General features: G+C 48.3%; 1 protein-coding gene across 3 annotated transcripts in view; it reads left to right on the top strand.

The window, feature by feature from the left end:
- Positions 1–3,383: 3,383 nt before the first annotated feature.
- Dtx2 (deltex E3 ubiquitin ligase 2) overlaps positions 3,384–20,257 on the top strand; it is a 39,643-nt gene continuing 22,769 nt past the window's right edge. Inside the window, exons 1-3 of one of the 3 annotated variants that reach the window (XM_006249159.4) lie at positions 3,384–3,561; positions 4,934–5,089; positions 19,422–19,763. In XM_006249159.4, coding sequence (XP_006249221.1) covers positions 19,496–19,763 — 268 coding nt within the window. In that variant the 5' untranslated portion in view covers positions 3,384–3,561; positions 4,934–5,089; positions 19,422–19,495. Of the gene's footprint in view, positions 3,613–4,933; positions 5,090–19,421; positions 19,764–20,257 lie in introns of all 3 variants that reach the window. The other 2 variants (XM_039089526.2, NM_001107157.2) reach the window with 2 other exon arrangements.

Raw genomic sequence — 20,257 nt, 5'->3', positions numbered from 1 at the left:
AGCCCTGATCGTCCTGGAACTCACTCTGTAGACCAGGCTGGCTTGGAACTTGGAGATCCACCTGTCTCTGCTTCTTAAATGCTGGGACTAAAGGCAACACCACCGCTACACTGCTTGCTTGCCTCCTTCCTTCCTGTCTGTCTGTCTGTCTGTCTTTCTTCCTTCCTTTCTTTCTTTCTTTCTTTCTTTCTTTCTTTCTTTCTTTCTATATATTGGTTATTTAATTACCTTTCAAATGTCATCCCCTTCTCCATTTCCCCTCTGCAAACCCCCATCCCATCCCCCCTCCCCCTGCTTCTATGAGGGAGCTCCCCCACCCACCTACAGGCTAGCATTCCCCTATGCTGGGGCATTGAAGCGTCCATAACTTTATTTTTTTAATTGACATATAATTTCATGTTTCTACTCCATCCCTCTTGTAACTTATACTCCTCAGAAAGATATACCTCACCGTATTGTTTACTGAGACAATTTAACACCTTTAAAAGGGCTTATTTTATGTGTGCAAGCGTCTTGCCCGCATGTGCATTTGTGCACCATGTTCTCCCAGAGCCTGAGGAGGCCACAGAAAGGTGGCCTTGGAACTGGAGGTACATACAGATGGTTGTGCACTGTCATGTGGGTACTGGAAACTGAACTCAAGTCCTCTACACAGTAGCAAGCACTGTTAACCACTGAGCTGTCTCTCTTCAGCCTCTAGAATTCTTTAACTATCCCTCAGCCCCAGACAGAGTCTCATTGTGTAACCCTGGCTGTCCAGGAACTCACTCTGTAGACTAGGCTGGCCTCGAAGTCAGAGATCCACCTGCCTCTGCCTGTACTGGAAAGTTTATTAGCTTTTAAGGTTGTTACAAGTCACACTCTTTGGGCAATGTGAGACATGTGGTGTTTTCTCTACAACCTTTAGAGATGTTAACTTGTAAGCCAACCAATAATGCCATATAGACCCATCATAAAGAAACATAATTGTGGGGGTTGGGGATTTAGCTCAGTGGTAGAGCACTTGCTAGGAAGCGCAAGGCCCTGGGTTCAGTCCCCAGCTCCGGAAAAAAAAGAACCAAAAAAAAAAAAAAAAAAAAAAGAAACATAATTGTGATTGTCTGTAAGAAGTCCATACTTGGGGTTGGGGATTTAGCTCAGTGGTAGAGCGCTTGCCTAGGAAGCGCAAGGCCCTGGGTTCGGTCCCCAGCTCCGAGAAAAAAAAAAAAAGAACCAAAAAAAGAAGTCAATCCATAGGGCAGAAAGCAATTGCATTCTTACCGAAAAGAATTTAAAGACGGGATGGGGGTGTTTTCTCCATTTTTCTAGGATATTTGGCTGGGAAGTGAATTCAGTTGACTTAAGGCAGATTTAGCAAAAACACAGTTTTAATTATGTGCTAATGCACACAATTCAAAATATGAGGCTAGAGGGGGGCGAAACAAACTGGGTTACATCTCGTCATGAGGTCAAGGCCAGCCTGGCTACATAGGGAACAGTTGTCTCAAAAAAAAAAAAAAAAAAAAAAAAAAAGAACGAAAGAAAGATTGGTTACACTTAAACTCTGGAGATGAATTAAGTATGAACACAAGATCATCAAAATGGCTCGTATCACCGAGTCTCATGCCTCCAGTTCGACCCCTGGACTAGTGGGGGAGGAGAGAACTGAAGGGCACGTTCTCAGTCGTCTATATGCATGCTGTGGCGTGACCTATCCCTGCACACAAAATAAGAATAAAAAACAGGAGTCCTGGGGTTGGGGATTTAGCTCAGCGGTAGAGCGCTTGCCTAGCGAGCGCAAGGCCCTGGGTTCGGTCCCGAGCTCCGAAAAAAAAGAAAAAAACAAACAAACGAACAACAACAACAACAACAAAAAACAGGAGTCCTTATCTGTGAGATGGAAATGAGCAGACAGGAGTTCCTTAGAGGGCTGGGGATATGATTGAGTTAGTACAGAGCTTGCCTGTAGGCAGGAAGCCCTGGGTCCCCACCCCTGTGCACCCATGAAGCTGGGTCCAACGGTCCACACCTGCAATCCCACTGCTCAGAAGGTAGAGACTGGAGGATTAGTAGTAGCAGGTCATCTCTGAAGCCAGGCTGAGGCTATTTGACACCCTGTCTCCCAAACAAACGACCCCCCTAGCCCCACTAGGAGGGACTTCTTATGCAGAGCTTTTGGGGACAGACATGTTTTCCTTGGGGCTGTCATTAAGCTCTTTCTGGCTGTATAGGTTATATGTGGGTCCTGGGTGGCTGCCGTCTGCACCAGGAAATGCCAGGTGCCATCCATTCATCAGAAGTAATGAGCAAAGCAGCTCTGTCTTATCAGACTGTCCCTCTGGAGCGTCAGATGGAGACCAATTAGCAGAGGCAGGAAGCAACACAATTCTGCCTTTCCAAGCAAAACAGTAGCAACTCCCCCAGCCCCCTCCCCCGCCCTCCGCCCGCGCGCTCCACAGTGCCGGCGCTGAGGCCAGGTCTCCTTGACTTCTCTGGCTGTGCTCTCCTTTTTGCTGGGTGAGCTGGGAGCAGATTCTGGGGAATGGAACAGGCTCTGTCACGTGAATTTTAAGGACTTCTTTTGCAAATCCAGGGTCTCCTACCTACTTGCCAGATTAAGTGCTCTACCACTGAGCCATGCCACCATAAGACAAGGCTTAACATTTTTAATAGATTACTTTCTTATTTTTAAATTTAAATGTACGTTTCTTAAGACTGTGCTTGTAGGGGTTGGGGATTTAGCTCAGTGGTAGAGCGCTTGCCTAGCAAGCGCAAGGCCCTGGGTTCGGTCCCCAGCTCCGGAAAAAAAAAAAAAAAAAAAAAAAAAAAAGACTGTGCTTGTAAGCTCAGCAGTTAGGAAACAGAGGCAGGAGATTCAGGAGTTTAAGGCTAGCCTTGGCTACATAGCAAATTCAGAGGGGGTATATGAGATCCTGAACCCCCTCCACCCCCAAAAGGTGAATCTTACAGCTGGGGATTCATTAGTACTAGAACACTTGTCTGAAGTGCTTGCAATAACTTTGGTCGTCTAAAGTGCTTGCATTAACTTTGATCCTCAACACCACAAAAAGAAAAATCAGGGGTTGGCAATATGGCTTAGAGAGTAAAGGCATTTGCTGACAAGCCTGACACCTTGAGTTCGATCCGTGGAACCCACGTGAAGGTGGACGCGGAGAAGGGGCTCCTAAAGTTGTTCCTTGACCTCTATAAGTACACCCACCTCCAGAATATACACACATAATAATAAAAAGAGATATAAAAATTATTAAAAATCAAATGCATCAGTAATTAATGAAGGAGTAAATCAGTAGGAGAAAGAGAAGGAAGGCTGGGTACCTTTACAACAGCTGGTGCGCTTTGGTTCAGCCCACTCAGCTTCACCAGAACTACATTTCCCAGAAGGCACCGCGCGAGGGGGACATGCGCAACGCGGCGCTTGGAGGCTGCGACGCCGAGTTTCACTCCGGCTGCCTCCTGCTCGGAGTCGGAGATATACTCGGGGGTTCTTCCCAGGCCGAGCCGGAGCTGAGCCCGGAGGTCGGCGCTCCTCTCAACCTGTTCCTTCTGCTTCCCTCAGACTCGGTGAGCGGGACGGGCGAGCCACCTGCTGGCGCCCAGGCTAGGGTCCTGAAGGTGGGTGGGTGGGTTGAGGAGAGGGGGCTATTGAGCCAAGCTGAGACCGGAAGGGGGCGGTCGTGCGAGGGAGGGAGGGCCGTGCCGGCGGGTTGGGTGAGTCCTGGGGGCGTTGGGAGCCCTGGGCACCGGGTACCAGGGTCCTGGAGGCGGGAAGTCGCAGTTGGGACGCTCTGAGCGTTGGGGACCGGCTGGGTGTGGTGAGAGCCTTATATTTGCAGAGACGGGGGTCGCATCTCTGGCAGTTTGAGTCCTACAGGACCTGGAAGAGCCGTGAGGCTATTGCTACCCTGGTTCCCTGAGGGGACAGTTTTAGTCATCCAGGCGATAGTGATCCACCACTGGCTGAGAGTTGGACTTTGGGGGCGTTTGCCTTTCCATTCTCGGTCTCTGTCAAACTGGGTCCCCGGGGCACTTTGGGGTGTCTCTGTTTTGAAGCTCCGCTTTTCATCCTTTCCCTCAGACAGCCGCAGGGTTGCCCATATTAGCTTTGCCTCCACAGTGGCGTAAATACGAATGTGTACACAGGCAAGACATTTAAGGAACTCCATACCATCTTGGCCCCTTTAAAGTTCTAGAGAGCCGAGCGATGTGTTGCATGCTTGTAATCCCAGCATTTGGGAGACCAGGGCTTGAGGGTAGTTTAAAGCTTGCCTGTGCTGCATAACAAGATACTATATTACACACACACACCCACACTCCCAAAAAGTGTTAGCCAGGTATGGTGATTTATGCCTGTAATTTCAGTACTTGTGAGGCAGAAGCATGAGACTCAGGAGTTCCAATCTAGCCCTAAGCTATATACTGTGGACCCTGCTCAAAAAAAAAAAAAAAAAAAAAAAACCAAAAAACAAAACATTTAGCACAAGGCCCTGGGTTCGGTCCCCAGCTCCGAAAAAAAGAAAAAGAAAAAAAAAAAAAAAAAACAACCCACCAAAAAAAGAAAAAGTAAGAGTTCTGTGATGTAGACTTCCCTCCCAGTAGCCAAGAAAGTGAGGGTTGACGTCAGCTGCTTGGGTATCTAGTCTCTTTGCTTATTTACAGTGTGACTTTGGTCAAATTTTTACCCTCTCTGGGTTGATTTACTTCATGGACCGCCCGTGGGACTTCCTTCTGAGGTCCTCATATGGGCTTTTCTGGGAAAGGGCTTAGTTGAGGGGACTGAGAAAAACTGTCCCTACTTTGTGCTCCCTGCCCAGGCTGTTGTACAATAAGCCTGGTGGTTTCCAGTCGCCTGCCACAGCACACGGGACCCAACATCTGTGCGCTCGTTTTCTCTTGCCGTTTCTTCATTGAGGACTTAATCATCTTTTTGGCAAAGGTACCTCGGAATTGGTGTGGCTGAGTCAGCAAGCCCTCGGATTTTCCCGGTTCTTGTTTGCTGTTCATATCAAGATGGGAGCCCAGACAAGTTATTGCTTCTGACGATCTCCATCAAGAAGGGACAGTTTGGTGCCAGCCCTTCAGTGAAGAGGAGGTGAGAGCCATGGGGAAATCAACCTTGCTGCTTTTGAAAGCTGGTTTCAAAGGAGGTGGGTGTGGGCATGGAAGGGAGATGGCTCAGTCCATACAGTGCTTGTCTGGCAAGCAGGAGGGTCCAGATTCGCTTTCCAGAACCAACGTAGAAAGCCTGGCATGGTGGTTTGTGCTTGCGCTTTTCTGCTAGGGAGGAGACAGGTGAATCCCTGCGGTGTGCTAGGCAGTCAACCAGCCTAGGTTGATGGCACCTGCAGAACTGTAGCCCAGGCTATCCCCTAGCCTCCAGGAACCCCTAGTGCATCTGTGCACACACGCACATTGCTTTTCTACAGACACATACATAACGAAGCAGGCCGCATGGACGGTGGGATTCTGGGGTTCCAGGAGTGAAGTGAGGCCTGGGAGTTGATTGTTGATTGCCAGCTGTTGCAAATAAATTCATTTGGCTCCTTGCCAGCGCTGCTTCTGTCTAACCAGTCTTAGAGGATACATCCTTCCTTAGACATGCCTTATGGGCTGGAAACAGCTTCGGTAAAGTGCTTAGCCAGCATACAAGACCTGGGTTCAAGCCCCAGCACTTCAAAACGTTTATTTTTTATTATTGTGCGGGCCCTGGTGCACGTGTGGAGGTGACAGGGCAGTTTGCAGGAGTCACGTCTCCCTAGCAGGTAAGTTCTGGAGATCTAAGTCAAGTAATCATAATTGGCAGTAAGTACTTTTACCCGCCAAGCCATCTGACTGGTCCTGCCTTTTTTTTTTTTTTTTTTTTTTTAAAGAAATAACGCTATCCCTACTGCACAAATCTGACCACCTGGCTTCTATCCTTGGCTTCCACGGTGGAAAGAGAGACTGGATTCCCGAAAACCATCCCTTCTACACTCCTCCATTTCAAACACAAGCCCACATTCACACAAAAATAATAAATTAAAAAGAAAATAATGCCTAGCAAGGTGATGGATGCTTGTCATCCCACACTCGGGAGGCTTAGGTAGAACTGAAGGTTTGAGGTAAGCCTGGGGTATGTAGCCAGTTCACCCTTGCATGGTGGTATAAGTTGCAATCCCAGCATTCAATAAACTGAGGCAAGAGGATCATGAGTGTGGGGCCATCCTTGGATACGTAGTGAATTCTAACCCAGCCTGGGCTACTCAGGGAGATATCTCAAAACCAAAAAAAAAAAAAAAACGACCAACAGACCCATGCTTTATGGGCCAGAGAAACAGGTCACTATCACTGCATATGAACCAGAAATGTTCATTTCTCTGTTTGCACAAACCTCTGCTGGGTGCCAGATGAGATCGCTGTCTCTCTGGCAGCTCCTCAGGTGGAAAGACAGATGCACCAGTTAGTGACATGGAGTTTCGATACGTGTAGAGAGAGCTGAGGTGAATTATGAGGTGAGCCCCTCTCCTCCAGGAGGAGGTAGGCAGGGTCAGGATGACTTGTGAAAGTGACTATGGCCAAGGCTCACTGTAAAGTAAGGCCATGCATGGAACTGTAATTGTAGTGTCAGAGGGAGAAAGCGGGAAGGAGTGTCAGCATTTGCATAGTCAGGAAGCTGCTGGCCAGGGCTGGGCCAGGCTGCTGTTAGTGGAGCTGTACCAGCCAGAACTAGAGTGACTGAGGAGTGGAGAGGCTGGGATTGTGGGCACTAGGCAGATGTAGCCGGTTCTGAAGGCCTTGAATTGTCACCCAAAGATGTGCATACACTGGAACCTGGTCTCCAATGTGCTTGTGGTTCTATGCACACTACCCTAGGGGTAGAGAGATGGTACAGTGGTTAAGGACACTTCCTGGTCTTGCAGCTGACCCTAATTCCGTTCCAAGAACCCATGTGAGGCTGCCCACAGCCATCTGTAACTACAGCTCCAGGGAATTCAGTGCCCTCTTCCTGTCTGTGTTGTCACCCTTCTGAGTATGGCCTAAAATATACAATAGCAAATCGATCTGTTTATACATGTGTGTTTGTATATATGTCTGTATGTGTTTTAAAGAGGTCATCAGCTTTGGGGGCTTCACTCGTGAGCAGACTAACGCTGACCTTGTGCTGTGAATTGTCTCCTTAAATGAGTGCTAACTCAGTTGTTTTAGGGCTGGGAATGTAGCTTAGTTGGTAGAGTGCTTGTCTACCTTGCTCAAACCCTAGGTTCCATCCCCCAGCTCTGCATAGGTGCGTTGTTTCACTTCTGTGGCCCTAGCATGCAAAGTCATCCTTAGGTACTTAGGCCAGCTTGGATGGAGTACATGAGACCTTGTCTCAAAGGTAAATAACGTTAAAAAACAAACCAAAGCAAAATGAGTGTCTTTCAGATTTAAAAATTATTACTATTACTATTATTACTACTACTACTATTATTAGTAGTAGTAATAGTAATAGCATTTGTATTATTTGTATTTCTATTTTTGACAGAGGGTTTCTGTGTAGCCCTGGCTGTCCTGGCACTCTGTAGACCAGGCTGGCCTCAAGTTCAGAGATCTGCCTGCCCCTGCATCCTGAGTGCTGGGATTAAAGGCCTGCACCACCACTTAGCTTATAAGTTCCTCAACACCACAGATCTACACCAAAGCTCTGGGCACTAGGAGGATTTTAGCAGAATTCTGTGAAGGATAGATAGAAAGCTGTAGGAACGAAGGACGTCTTTTCTCTCCATCGGGCACATCAGAGTGTGGTGTTTAAATTGGGCCTTGGGGCTCAGTTGTAACTTAGTGGTAGAACATTGCCTATGGTCTGCCAGGGAGGGGTGTGGGCATGGGTCAGTTAGAGAGCCTTGCTTAGCACAGTCAAGGATCTGGGTTCTATTCTTAGCACCAGAAGTAATCTTTTTTTAAAAAAATTTATATATCTATTTTGTATATATATAAGCACACTGTCACTATCTTCTGACACACCAGAAGAGGGTATCAGATCTCATCACAGATGGTTGCGAGCCACCATGTGGTTGCTGGGAATTGAGCTCAGGACCTCTGGAAGAGCAGTCAGTGTTCTTAACCACTGAGCCATCTCTCAGCCCCAAAATAAATAAATCGTAGTTGAAAATATAGGTGGAGGCTGAGGAGTTGGCTCCGTGGGTAAAGTACTTGCACAGGAGCTGAGCACGTGAGTTTGGGTCAGCAGAACCCCTGTCAGTGTGCCGGTTCATGCTTGGAATCCCAGTGCTGCGAAGGTCAACCCCAGGGGCTTGCCAGCCAGTTGTCCTGGTGATGTTGAGATCCTATCTCGAGACGTAAGGAGGCCAGGACTGGAGAGTTGGCTCAGTGGTGAAAGAAAAGCACTTGCTGCTCTCTTTAAGGACCGAAGTTCAGTTATCAGCACCCACATCAGCCGGCTCACAAAATCCGGTAACTCCCAGGGCCCGTCTTGTGGCCCGCAGACGCAAAGTCCATCTGTACTGTGATAACAAGGTGGAGAGTACTTGTGGAAGACGCCTAGTGTGAACCCTTGGCTTCCGCACATACCCCACACCTACTCCTGCATCTACATCCATCCACACAGTTCAGGGTGGGTGAGGAGAGTCTTTGGGGTGGAGGGAGAGGGAACACAGATCTTCAGTCAAATCCTTTTCGGTGGTTTATGACCCTGTCCTGCCTAGAGTGGCCTGGGATTCTCTACGTAGTTATAAGGCTACATAGAGTATCAAACTTTGACACTCCTGCCCCTGCCTCCAGAGTGCTGGAATTTGACGTGTGTGCCACAGTATCATGATGGCTGTGAGCGTTGCCCTTATAGAATGTGAGGTTCATTCTGCAGATTGTGGGGAGGGGAGGGAGGGACAAACTCAGATCAGAGCAGACATTTGAAAGGCTTCATGGTGCACCTGGATTTGAGGTAAATCTAGGAGAGAGGAGTTGGTGAGGCCAGCTGGGAGCATGTGCTTATGAATATGGGAGATGGATGAGCCAAACAGATGTGCTGGATGTGGCTGCTGTTGATTGTGTAGGCTCGAGGCAGCTGTGGGGGTGGCGGGGGTGGGGTGGGCAGAAGGTTCAGAGGTTCAGAGGGAGCACGATCTTTGGTTTTCTCAAGGTGGCCTGAAGCAGAGTGGAGCCTGGGAAATCCCTGGAGCAAAGGAGAACTGGAAGGGAAGCCAGCATGCTTTCAGACTGTGTGTGTGTGTGTGTGTGTGTGTGTGTGTGTGTGTGTGGTATTTGTGTGTTCTTAATTATTTAGTTAAAATTTTTTTTTTTTTTTTTGAAGCTGGGGACCGAATCCAGGGCCTTGCGCTTGCTAGGCAAGCGCTCTACCACTGAGCTAAATCCCCAACCCCTAAAATTTTTAATTTTAATTTATATTTTACTTATTTACTTTGTGTGTATGTGTGGTGTGTGTGTGTTTGTTTGTTTGTGGGTGCACACCAGTGGAGGTCAGAGGGCAGCTTGTAAGAGTTGACTCTCCTTCAGCCTATGGATCCTAGAGATTGAGCTCAGGTGACAAGCACCTTTATCTGCCGAGTCGTTTGTCACCCATTATGGTTGTTTTTTTTTTTTTTTTTTTTTGTTGGGCTTCACAGAGCCGGTTCTCTACTCTCTTTATGTGGGTCCTGAGGCTCGAACTCAGGCTGTTAGGTTTGCACGAAGGCACTTCTGCCCACGGAGTCACCTTGGTGTCCCAACTTTAGTGGCGCATGCCTTTAATCCCAGCACTTCAGAGGCAGACACAGGTGGATCTCTACAAGTTTGAGGCCAGCCTGGTCTACAGAGCGAGTTCCAGGACCGCCAGGGCTACATAGAGACCTTGTCTGAAGAAAACAAACGGAAAAGCGATTGTCTCTCTCTCTTATTATTTTTTTTTTTTTTTGGTTTTTTTTTTTTTTTTTTTTTTCCGGAGCTGGGGACCGAACCCAGGGCCTTGCACTTCCTAGGTAAGCGCTCTACCACTGAGCTAAATCCCCAGCCCCAGCTAAATCCCCAGCCCCTCTCTTATTTTTTTTTAAAAGATGTATTTATTTATTATATGAGTACACTGCAGCTGTCTTCAGACACACCAGAAGAGGGCATCAGAGCTCATTACAGATGGTTGTGAGCCACCATGTGGTTGCTGGGATTTGAACTCAGGACCTCTGAATGAGGAATCAGTCCTCTTAACCACTGAGCCATCTCCAGCCCGCGATTGTCTCTTGTCTCCAGCTGTGCCCTGCCCAATCTTGGTCTCTTGATCCTCATGTTCCTACCTCCAAGTGCTAGAAAAACTGGAATACATTGTTGATTTTAGTCTTTCTCTACGTTTGTAATTCATATTTCTACTTTTTAAAAAAAGATTTATTTTTTTTTTTTCGGAGCTGGGGACCGAACCCAGGGCCTTGCGGTTGCTAGGCAAGCGCTCTACCACTGAGCTAAATCTCCAACCCCTTTATTTATTATATGTAAGTACACTGCAGCTGTCTTCAGAAACACCAGAAGAGGGCATCTTGTCCCATTACAGATGGTTTCGAGCCACCATGTGGTTGCTGGGATTTGAACTCAGGACCTTTGGAAGAGCAGTTGGTGCTCTTAACCACTGAGCCATTTTTCCAGCCCCTTATTTCTACCTTTTTGAGGGAGTTTAAGGCAGTCTTTCTCTGTAGCTCAGGCTATCCTTTAAGTTGCTGTGTTTTACCTGCGCCTTCCAGGGGCTGGAGTAACTTATAGCCCTGAACCACCAATGCCTAGTTCCACACCTGTGGATTTTTTCCCCCATAGAAAAGTTTGTTGTTTTTATAGGCATTGGGGATTGAACCCAGCACCTCTTATGTGCTTGGCAAGTCTTCTACCACTGTGCCTCTTTTAAAGACTTATTTTTTTTAAGATTTATTTATTATATATAAGTACACTGTCTTCAGATATACCAGAAAAGGGCATCAGATCTCATTACAGATGGTTGTGAGCCACCATGTGGTTGCTGGGATTTGAACTCAGGAACTCTGGAAGAGCAGTCAGTGCTCTTAACCACTGAGCCATCTCTCTAGCCCCCCACTGTGCCTCTTACTAGAAGATTCCAAGGCGGTATTCTGCCACACCCCTTGAGGGGTGAGGAGGCAAGTACAATATTGGGCATACCCTCAACTTCTAATTGGATGATCCTAGGCAAATAAAATGTTCTACCACTGAATCTCATTCCCAGCCGCTTCCTTGGGAATTCTAGGCAATTGCTTACAGCTGAGCTAAGCTCCCAGCCCCCTCATAGTGTGTTTCTAGGCAGGGGCTATACCTCTGAGCCATGAGCCCAACCCCTCACTGGGGGATTCTAGGGAGGTGCTCTACTCCTGGGTCATGCCCCTAAGCTCTAATTGGATGATTCTAGGTAAGTGTTGTACCATTCATTGAGCCACGACTCCCAGCCCTTCTCTGGGGGATTCTAGGTAGCCATTCCAGCTGTTCTTACAGTCTGACTGGAATACAGTCACTCCTGATAGTTTACATATTATTTTTGCCTCACAGCAGCAGATTTGTAACTAGAACACTCTAAAATATTTGCTTTTGGTGTTGACAGGTTTGCTGTTTTCTTCTCCTTATCCTGGGCAGTCCCGAGAGCCATGTTACCTTAGGGCATTTCCAGGGCCTTAGCACCTCAGGCTGGCCTCTAACTCACAGATCCTGCTTGCTTAGTTGGGGCCCATGTAGTTTTGAGCAGCTTGCTGCTGGTTTTTTTCTTTTCTTTGCTCTCTTTTGTTCTATGCTAATTATAGAACCCAGGGCCTTGTGTATGGTAGGCAAATGCTCTACCACTAAGGTACACTTTCAGCTCTTGAGCATGCCTGGCATCCCAGTCCCTTGGGGCAGAGGCAGGAAGATTAGAACTTCAAAGTCACAGTAAGTTGTAGATGTCAGGTCACCGTGCCTGACCCCCCATCCCTGCAGAACAGTAAAGCAGAGGGAAGATTACACGTCTGCTGTCACAGGACTGTTGTAATCCCCAGGCGGCACCTGGGTGGTTTGTTTTTCTTGGAGTTGAGGGATGGGAAGGGGGTGTTAGCAGGGAGTTGCTCTGATGAGTTGATCAAGCTCCCCCAACCCCCACCCCTTAGTGAAACCCCACAGGGATCGGAGCAGCTGTGTACAGCAACGCTGCTGAGCAACAGCCGGGCACTGGCGTGGTTGGTGGTGAGTTTGACCTTTTAAATGTGTTTGACATTTTAGGTAAGTGCTGTCACCTCTAGCAGGGTTTTGCATGTTAAAGAGATTTAAAAAAAAAAAAACCAAAAAACATTTTTGTTTTCTAAGACAGGATTTTTCTGTGTAGCCCCAGCTGTCCTGGAACTCTTTCTAGACCAGGATGGTCTCGAATTCAGAGATCCACCTGCCCGTCTCCTGAGTCCTGGGATCAAAGGTGTGCGCCACCACCGTCTGGCGAAAGATTATTTAATCTGTGTGGTGTCGCATGCATGTGATCGAGGTACGTGTGCCTGTGTGTGTGTGCCTGTGTGTGTGTGTGTGGAAGCTAGACCAGGACATTGGCTGTCTTCCTCTATTGCTTTCTCCCTTATTTATTGCCTTGGGGCAGGGTCATTGACTCAGCTAGAACTCACGTCTTCAGCTCGGCAGGTCCGCCTTCTGGCTCCCAGGACCGCTCTGCTCTACTGCCTGACTGCCCCCAGTGCTGGGGTTACACACACACACACACACACACACACACACACACACACACACACACACACACGCTGTTATATTACATGTGTACCGGAGAGTCAGACATAAGTCCTCAGGCTTGAGAGCAAATGGTCTCCCCCAGCTAGGAAATTCTTCAGCCTCAGATTATTTTATTTTATATTTACTTATATTTTAATTTATGAATAACTTTACTTGTATGTGCTTTGCCTGCATGTTTGTCTGTGTGAAGGTGTCAGTCCCCTGGAACTAGAGCCACAGACAGTTGTGAGCTTCCATGTAGATGCTGGACATCTAATCAGGAAAACAGCCAGTGGTGCTCTTAAGCACCGAGCCATCTTCTCCAGCCCCTTATATTTATTTTAAAGGAAGAAAGTACTTTCTTACTTAAGAAAACGTGAGAAACTAGGAGCTGAGGTTAGGTGTGGTTTGCTGGCAGATTGTATGCTTAGCGTGAGTGTCTGGGTTCCACCCTCAGGATCAGTTTAAAACAATCGTTCAGTCTGTGGGTATTTTGCCTACAAGCGTGTATGTGCACTGTGTGCATGCTCAATGCCCAGAGAGGCCAGAGAAGGGCACTGGATCCCCTGGAACTGCAGTTAGAGATGTTGCGAGTAGCCATGTGGGTCCTCAGAATTGAACTTGGGTCCTCTGAGGTAGCAGCCAGTGCTCTTAACCTCTCTCCAGCCCCCTCAGCACCAATTTTTTTTTTTTTTTTTTTTTTTTTTTTTGGTTCTTTTTTTCGGAGCTGGGGACCGAACCCAGGGCCTTGTGCTTCCTAGGCAAGCGCTCTACCACTGAGCTAAATCCCCAACCCCAGCACCAATTTTTAATTTCGTGGTTTTTGTTTTGTTTGGTCTGGTGCTGAGGTTTGAAAACCAGGCGGTGTGCATGTGAGGCAGTGCTGTACACTGTGATTTCACATCCCTAATTTAAAAAAGAATCCCATTCTTACATATGGTGTTTGTACTCTCCATGTGCTCCATGGTGTGGCGTGCATAGATGTGGAGGTCAGAGGACACCGACAGCGTCTGTTCTTTCTATCATGCAGGTCCCAGGGACTGAACTCCGGTCACCTCAACAGCCCCTATTTTTTTTTTTTTTTCATTTGTTTGTTTTAAATTGGATTTTCTTTTCTTTCTTTCTTTCTTTTTTTTTTTTTTTTTTTTTTTTTTTTTGGTTCTTTTTTTCGGAGCTGGGGACCGAACCCAGGGCCTTGTGCTTCCTAAGCAAGCGCTCTACCACTGAGCTAAATCCCCAACCCCTTAAATTGGATTTTCTAATAAAGTAAAACAACTTCTTAGATTTGTACTTGGGATCTAACTGTAGGCTTTCTTGGCCTCTGAAAAGTCTCTTCGGGCCTCTGCTTACAGGTCTGGTAACTGTCAGCTGCTTGGGGGTGGAGTTTCAGACCCATGTTCCTTGGAAAGCACCTAACTCAGACGACTTAGAAAACAGCTTAGAGGGGTTGGGGATTTAGCTCAGTGGTAGAGCACTTGCCTAGCAAGCACAATGCCCTGGGTTCGGTCCCCAGCTCCGGGAAAAAAAAAAAAAAGAAAACAGCTTAGAGAGTCAAGTGTGTAGGACCAGTGGTGGCCAGGCCTATAATCCCAGCTCTGTAGGAGTCGGAAGCAGGAGGGTTTTCTAGAATTCCAGGCCAACCTGGACTACAAGTGAGACTCCGTCTTATAAAACCAGGGGCTGAAGACGTGGCTTAGATGTTAAAGAGTGCCTGCTGCTTTTCCAGAGAATCCGGTTCCTAGCCCAGCCTACAGTTGCCTGTAATTCCAGCTCCAGGGGCATCTGATGGCTCTGCAGGAACCTGGACTCACCGATGCACATAATTAAAAGCATAAATAATAAAAAATTTAAAAGAGCTGAGTGTAGTGGCTCATGCCTACTACCTACGTGCGTATGTACATACCTACCTACCTACCTACCTACCAACATCACTTAGAGGCTGAAGCAAGAGAATTGCCTGGACTTCAAGGTCAATTTGGAGCCAGACCCCCATCTCAGAAAATCCCATTATTAGGGGTGGTGGTATTTAGTTCAGTAGCAGTCTTGGGTGCCATCCCCAGTACTAAAAGAACTTCCCATATTGTATAGTATGTTTATATTGCCTCCAGATTGAGGCTTTCCCCCACATCTAATTAGTGTAATTTCCATAATTAAGAATACCCTAAATAGCCCCACCATTAGGTGCTGAAACAAATTACGTTTTTGAAGTGCGGCCGGGGCTGTGGTAAGAGAGTGGGCATGGACTCGGGGCTACCATGCATGATTGTAGGGTTCCAGCGGCAAGCTGGTGGGCCTGTCTAGGCACCAACTCAAAAAGCCCAGGCCCCTGGCATTTGTGGCTCTCCCCCTATATTTTTATTGCATTCTTTGCATGTGCATGTGTGTGTTATAGCTTGTGGGTGGAGGTCAGAAGACAGCTTGCGGGAGTCAGTTCTCTTCTGTTGTGTGGGTCCTGGGGGATCTAACTCAAGTAGCCAGGCTTAGTGGCAGGTATCTACCCATTCAGCCATCTCATTTGTCCTAGGGTTTCAGACCCTCTGTGTTGTGGGACATTTGAAGTTCTATAGCCCCATATGGGGGTTGGTAGTAGCTGTTCCCTCAAGGAGACTGACTTGAGGACATGCAGGCTTGCTGGGATGATTGTGGCCTCTGTGTTAAAGGGGACAGGGGAGTGTTGTCACCTCCCTTGTGATGATGTGGGCCAGAAGGTTCAGGAGGAAGACTTAGTGGCATTCTGGAAGGATCTGCATGCGTGCTTAGTGAGGCACCAATAGAATCAAAGACTTAGAATGTTCTGGAACTTGTAGAGTTAGCTATGGCTGGGCATGAGGTCCCAGAGGTGGAGAGATTGTTATGAGAGGGCACTGGCCAACTGCAGAGGGTAGTGGTGGTGGACCCAGGGTCTGCTGTGGCCTCACTTTCACTGAAGACTGGAACCAGCATCTCTGACCATACCCCTGGTGTTGTGCAGAGCTCTGGAAGTTGGTTTATCTGAGGATGGACACACATGTTGGAACATACCTGTAAACTGTAGGACCTGGCTACCTAAGCCATTAGTGACATTTTGGAGTCACAGGCTCTGATGTCAACATCTGGTCTATGCCTAGGTTATAGGCACTTTAAATTGTAGATTCTGAGGGGAACCAGCCTTGCCCAGGGCACCCCAGGTCTTATCCTCAGGCAGTGTCTGGGCCTTTGTTGGAGGCCTTGAAGGCTTGGTGGCCAGCCTGGCACCCAGAGTTGCTCAGAGTCCTCACGGGCCAGATCCACTACTGTGTTTGCATACTGTGGCCTCCCTTCCCTCTGCACCTGGACAGAAGTAGACAGCAGGAAGGCCAAAGCCTGGGGTTGAAATCTGCCTCGGGCCAGTGCTGGGTGCATACTCTGTAGGCTAATTTGTTGTAGTTTGGGTTTTAGAGGCATTCTCTCCTGTAACTCAGGCTGGCTTTGAACTTTTGATCCTTCTGTCCCTGCCTTTGAGGTCCTAAGATCACAGGTGTGTTTACTATACCCAACTTTAAAGTAAGTGTGTGTGTGTGTGTGTGTGTGTGTGTGTGTGTGTGTGTGTGTGTGTGTGTGTGTTACTCTCTCCTGGAAGGGTGCATATGGAGACCAGAACTTGATGTCAAGATGTCTTCCTTAGCCCTTTTCCCAAATTTATCTTTTGGGACAGTGTCTCTCGCTGACTGAGGAGCTCACCTGTGTTTCATTTCCGCCAGACAAGCTGGGTAGCAGAGCTAAGCCTACCTGTGTGCACCCTTCCAGGCTGGGGGTCATAGACATAACATTTTAGCATAAGCTCTGGGGGTCTGAATTCAGGTCCCCCTGCTTGTGTTGCAAACACTTCTCTCATTGAGCCACCTCAGCAGCCCTTAACAGTTGTTTGTTTGTTTGTGACAGTCCCCGTGTGGTCCAGACCAGCCTCAAACTCAAACTCTTTGTGCCTCCTTCTCTGTAGTGCTGGTGTTTATAGGCATGTGTTGCCACACCCAGCTGGGTGGGTGATCTATACTGTCTGGCTTAGTTCTCATGAAGAAAATCTCACATAGTTGACATCTCCATTTTCTCAATGAAACCAGGCAAGCCGAGAGAGTAAGGGCTTCTAGGGACAGTGGAGCCTGTGCTTCTTGGTTTTGTCCGTTCTAGGACCATTCCTTGGCCCTTTTTCAGCTTTGAGGGATAGCAGGGTCTGGGACGCTCCAGAGTGTGCTGCCATATGACTGAGAACCTGGGAAATGAGGACGGAATTTGATGGGAGCTCTGGGAGCTGGCTGTGGGAATCAGGAGACTCGTCAGCTCAGGGTCTAAGAGCTGGTACAGGCCTGTGCCCTAGCAGTCTCTCATGGCACAGCTGTTGGCACGCTATGACGTCAGTGTCTCCAGCTGTGTTCTAGGCTAGCTAGCGTGTGTGGAATGCCCGCTGGTGCCTGGCCTGCCACTGTGAATGGAGTATTGGGCTGGGGTCTGTGGTGGGGTAGGAAGACTTGGGACAGTATTGTGTCTGTGTGTGTTCCTGCTCAGTAGACTTCTGCTTGGCACAGGGAGGGTGTGCAGGATCATGAGCTCATGTGACACTGGGGGATTCTCGGCGGGCGGTGCACCACTCATCCACGCCCCCTGAGTCACACAAGTTGAACAGGAAGAATGTAAGTTCTCAAAAGAAGATGGAGTGAAAGGGGAGACAGCTTCTGAGCTCCTGGCACAGGGAGGGCTGTGGAGACAGCTGAGGGATACTTCAGAGTTTTGTTTATTTGTTTTTTGTTTTTTCAAGACAGGGTTCTCTGTGTAACAGTCCTGGCTATGATAAGAGACCAGGCTGGCCTTGAACTTACAGAGATCTGCCTCTGAGTGCTGGATTAAAGGCGTGTTCCACTGCTACCACCACCTAGCAGCACATTAGGTTTTTGTTTTTTTTGTTTTTTTTCGAAGATTTATTTATTTATTTATTATATGTGAATACACTGTAGCTGTCTTCAGACACCAGAAAAAGGCATCAGATCTCATTACAGATGGTTGTGAGCCACTATGTTGGGTGCTGGGATTTGAACTCAGAACCTCTGAAAGAGCAGTTACTCTTAACCACTGAGCTCTCTCTCCAGTTTTTTATCTAGGGTTTCTTGTGGTCAGTGATAGTCCTTAGCTGTTCTGTTTTTGTGTGGTGTGTGTGTGCACAGGTGCGTGTGTGTGTGCTTGCTTGTGCATGCAGAAGTCTCGATGTCCTTTATCACTGTCTACCTTACTGCTATGAGGCAGGGGCTCTACTGAACCTGAAGCCTGCCATCTTGGCTAGGCTGGGTGGCCAACGAGCTTTTGAGATTCTCCTGTTTGCTTTATAGCACTGGGGTCCCAGATGCAGGCATCACACAAGCCCAGCTTTTCTGTGGGCTCTGTCTGTGGGTCTGGACTTGGGTCCTTAATTCCTATAGCAAACTGTCCATCTCCCCAGCCTAGGAACCTGTGTTAGTCCTACCTAAGCTACTGCCTCAGGGTGTCCTGGAGCCCTTGTTCTGAGCTACAGAGCATCTTCGAGGATGGTGGTACAGCAGGGTTACTATATGACAAATAAGGCCTGGTACACTGTACTCTTACAACACAGATGTAACATCATGGCCTGGTCCACAAAGACTTGGAGTGACTAAAAAATACACTGAGTGCAGGGACAGGGCTCGGCAGAGAGGAGCCGGGTTACGCGGCCTGTGTGGGTCTTTTGTGCACACATCAGAATTCACTGATTCTTTGTGAATTTCACATAGTGCACCCCATCTCACTCATCTCCCCGTTCTTTTGTACCTAACCTTGGGCCCTTGCAACCTCCCCACCAACATAACATAGAAAATAAGAATAAAAAAATAAACAAAAATTATCCCATTGTGGAAGCTGTAGTGTGTCACGGTGTGTCCCACAGTATACCCTTTTGTTCAGATATCTTTACTTAAAAATGTTCATTGCAGTGAGTCCTTGGTTAGAGTCTTCTGGCTTCTGCTACAGTACCAATACTGGGTCTTCACTGGAACTCCACAGATACTCTGCAGCTTGGATCTGCGGGACCACCCTCCTCACGTGCTCCCGCAGTTCACAGAAGCGGTGGAGGTTGGAGTGGGCCAACTCAGAGCCCTGGAGCTGGGCCTGGGTAGTAGCTGAGTTGGTCAGGCTGCCAACTCTCCCACACCCACACTACCAGGGTGAACTCTCCAGCACTGCCCTGGCTAGCTCACCCAATGGCGAAGCCAGCAAGGAGCAGGGCCAGCTCTCCCACTTTCCTGGCCTTGGGCCAGCTCACTCTCACCCAAGTCACCAGGACCAGCTCTACTGTGCCGCCCAGGGCCCAGGCGAGGCTGCTCTCCCACATGCCGTAGCTGGTGAGGGGCGGGGTCAGCTCTCACGCCCTCAGGGCTGGCTCACCCACTCCAAGAATGACTTTTAATTATCCTGTCTGCTAGAGCAAGACATGGAGATCAAGAGTTGATCCAAGGTACCCTGAAGGTGGTAGAGGAAAGCTGGTTTTCAGGCAGCCAGGCAATGGTGGTACACTCCTTTAACCTCAGCACTTGGGAGGCAGAGGCAGGTGGATCTCTGAGTTGGAAACCAGCCTGGTCTACAGAAGGATTTCAGGACAGCCAAGACTACATAGAGAAACCCCGTCTCAAAAGGAAAACATAAAAGTTGGTTTTCTTTACCTGTTTGACAGGTCCCTAATGTCTATGAGTAAATGCTGTGTCTTTTTCTAGGTCCCCAGAGGTGCTGGGCAATGAACCTGAACCTGCAGCCCAGAGTGGTGTGAAGTCTTCAGAGAAAGCGGAAGATGGCCATGGCCCCAAGCTCGTCTCTGCCGCAGGTGTACCCTAGCCATGTGGTGGTGGCTGTGTGGGAATGGCAGGATGGTCTTGGCATTTGGCACCCCTACAGTGCCACTGTCTGCTCCTTTATTGAGCAGCAGTTTATCCGGCAGAGGGGCCAGCATTTTGGACTGGGGAGCCTGGCCCACAGCATCCCCTTAGGCCAAGCTGATCCTTCACTGGCCCCTTACATCATCGACCTCCCCAGCTGGACTCAGTTCCGCCAGGACACTGGTAAGACCCTTCTGCCTCATAGAGCGTGAGCCCTTGCTTTCTGACTTGGTCCTTTGGTGCCCTTTGCCTTACCTTACAGTCTCTATACCTTACAGTGCCTGGCTTTGGGCTGGTATTAAGCTAGGTTTTAGGTTATGGATGTGACTGACACACCTTCCATCCCTATTCTTTACATGATCACATCTGATTGGGTGCGTTAATTAATAATAGCAACCAGTGCTGGGCATGTAGCTCAGTTGAGAGTGCTTACCTCTTGTGCAGGAAGCCGTGGGTTCTAGCCCCAGTACTGCATAACCCTCGTTGACTACGTACCTGTAATTGTAGCATTGTGGAGGTGGGGACTGAAGGGTCAGGAGTTCAAGGCTCTCCTTGACGACTGCATAGTGAGTTCTAGGTATGGCTGGGATGCACGAAATCTTGTCTTAAAAGAAACCAGTCATTACCTGGGAGGAATGGACCTTGTAGTGGTGACAGATGTGTTGGGAGTACATGTG

This window comes from Rattus norvegicus, chromosome 12 (assembly GCF_036323735.1).
Source record: "Rattus norvegicus strain BN/NHsdMcwi chromosome 12, GRCr8, whole genome shotgun sequence".
NCBI lineage: Eukaryota > Metazoa > Chordata > Mammalia > Rodentia > Muridae > Rattus > Rattus norvegicus.
Note: the sequence above shows the minus strand (reverse complement) of the source record. Positions and strands in the feature narration are given on the sequence as shown.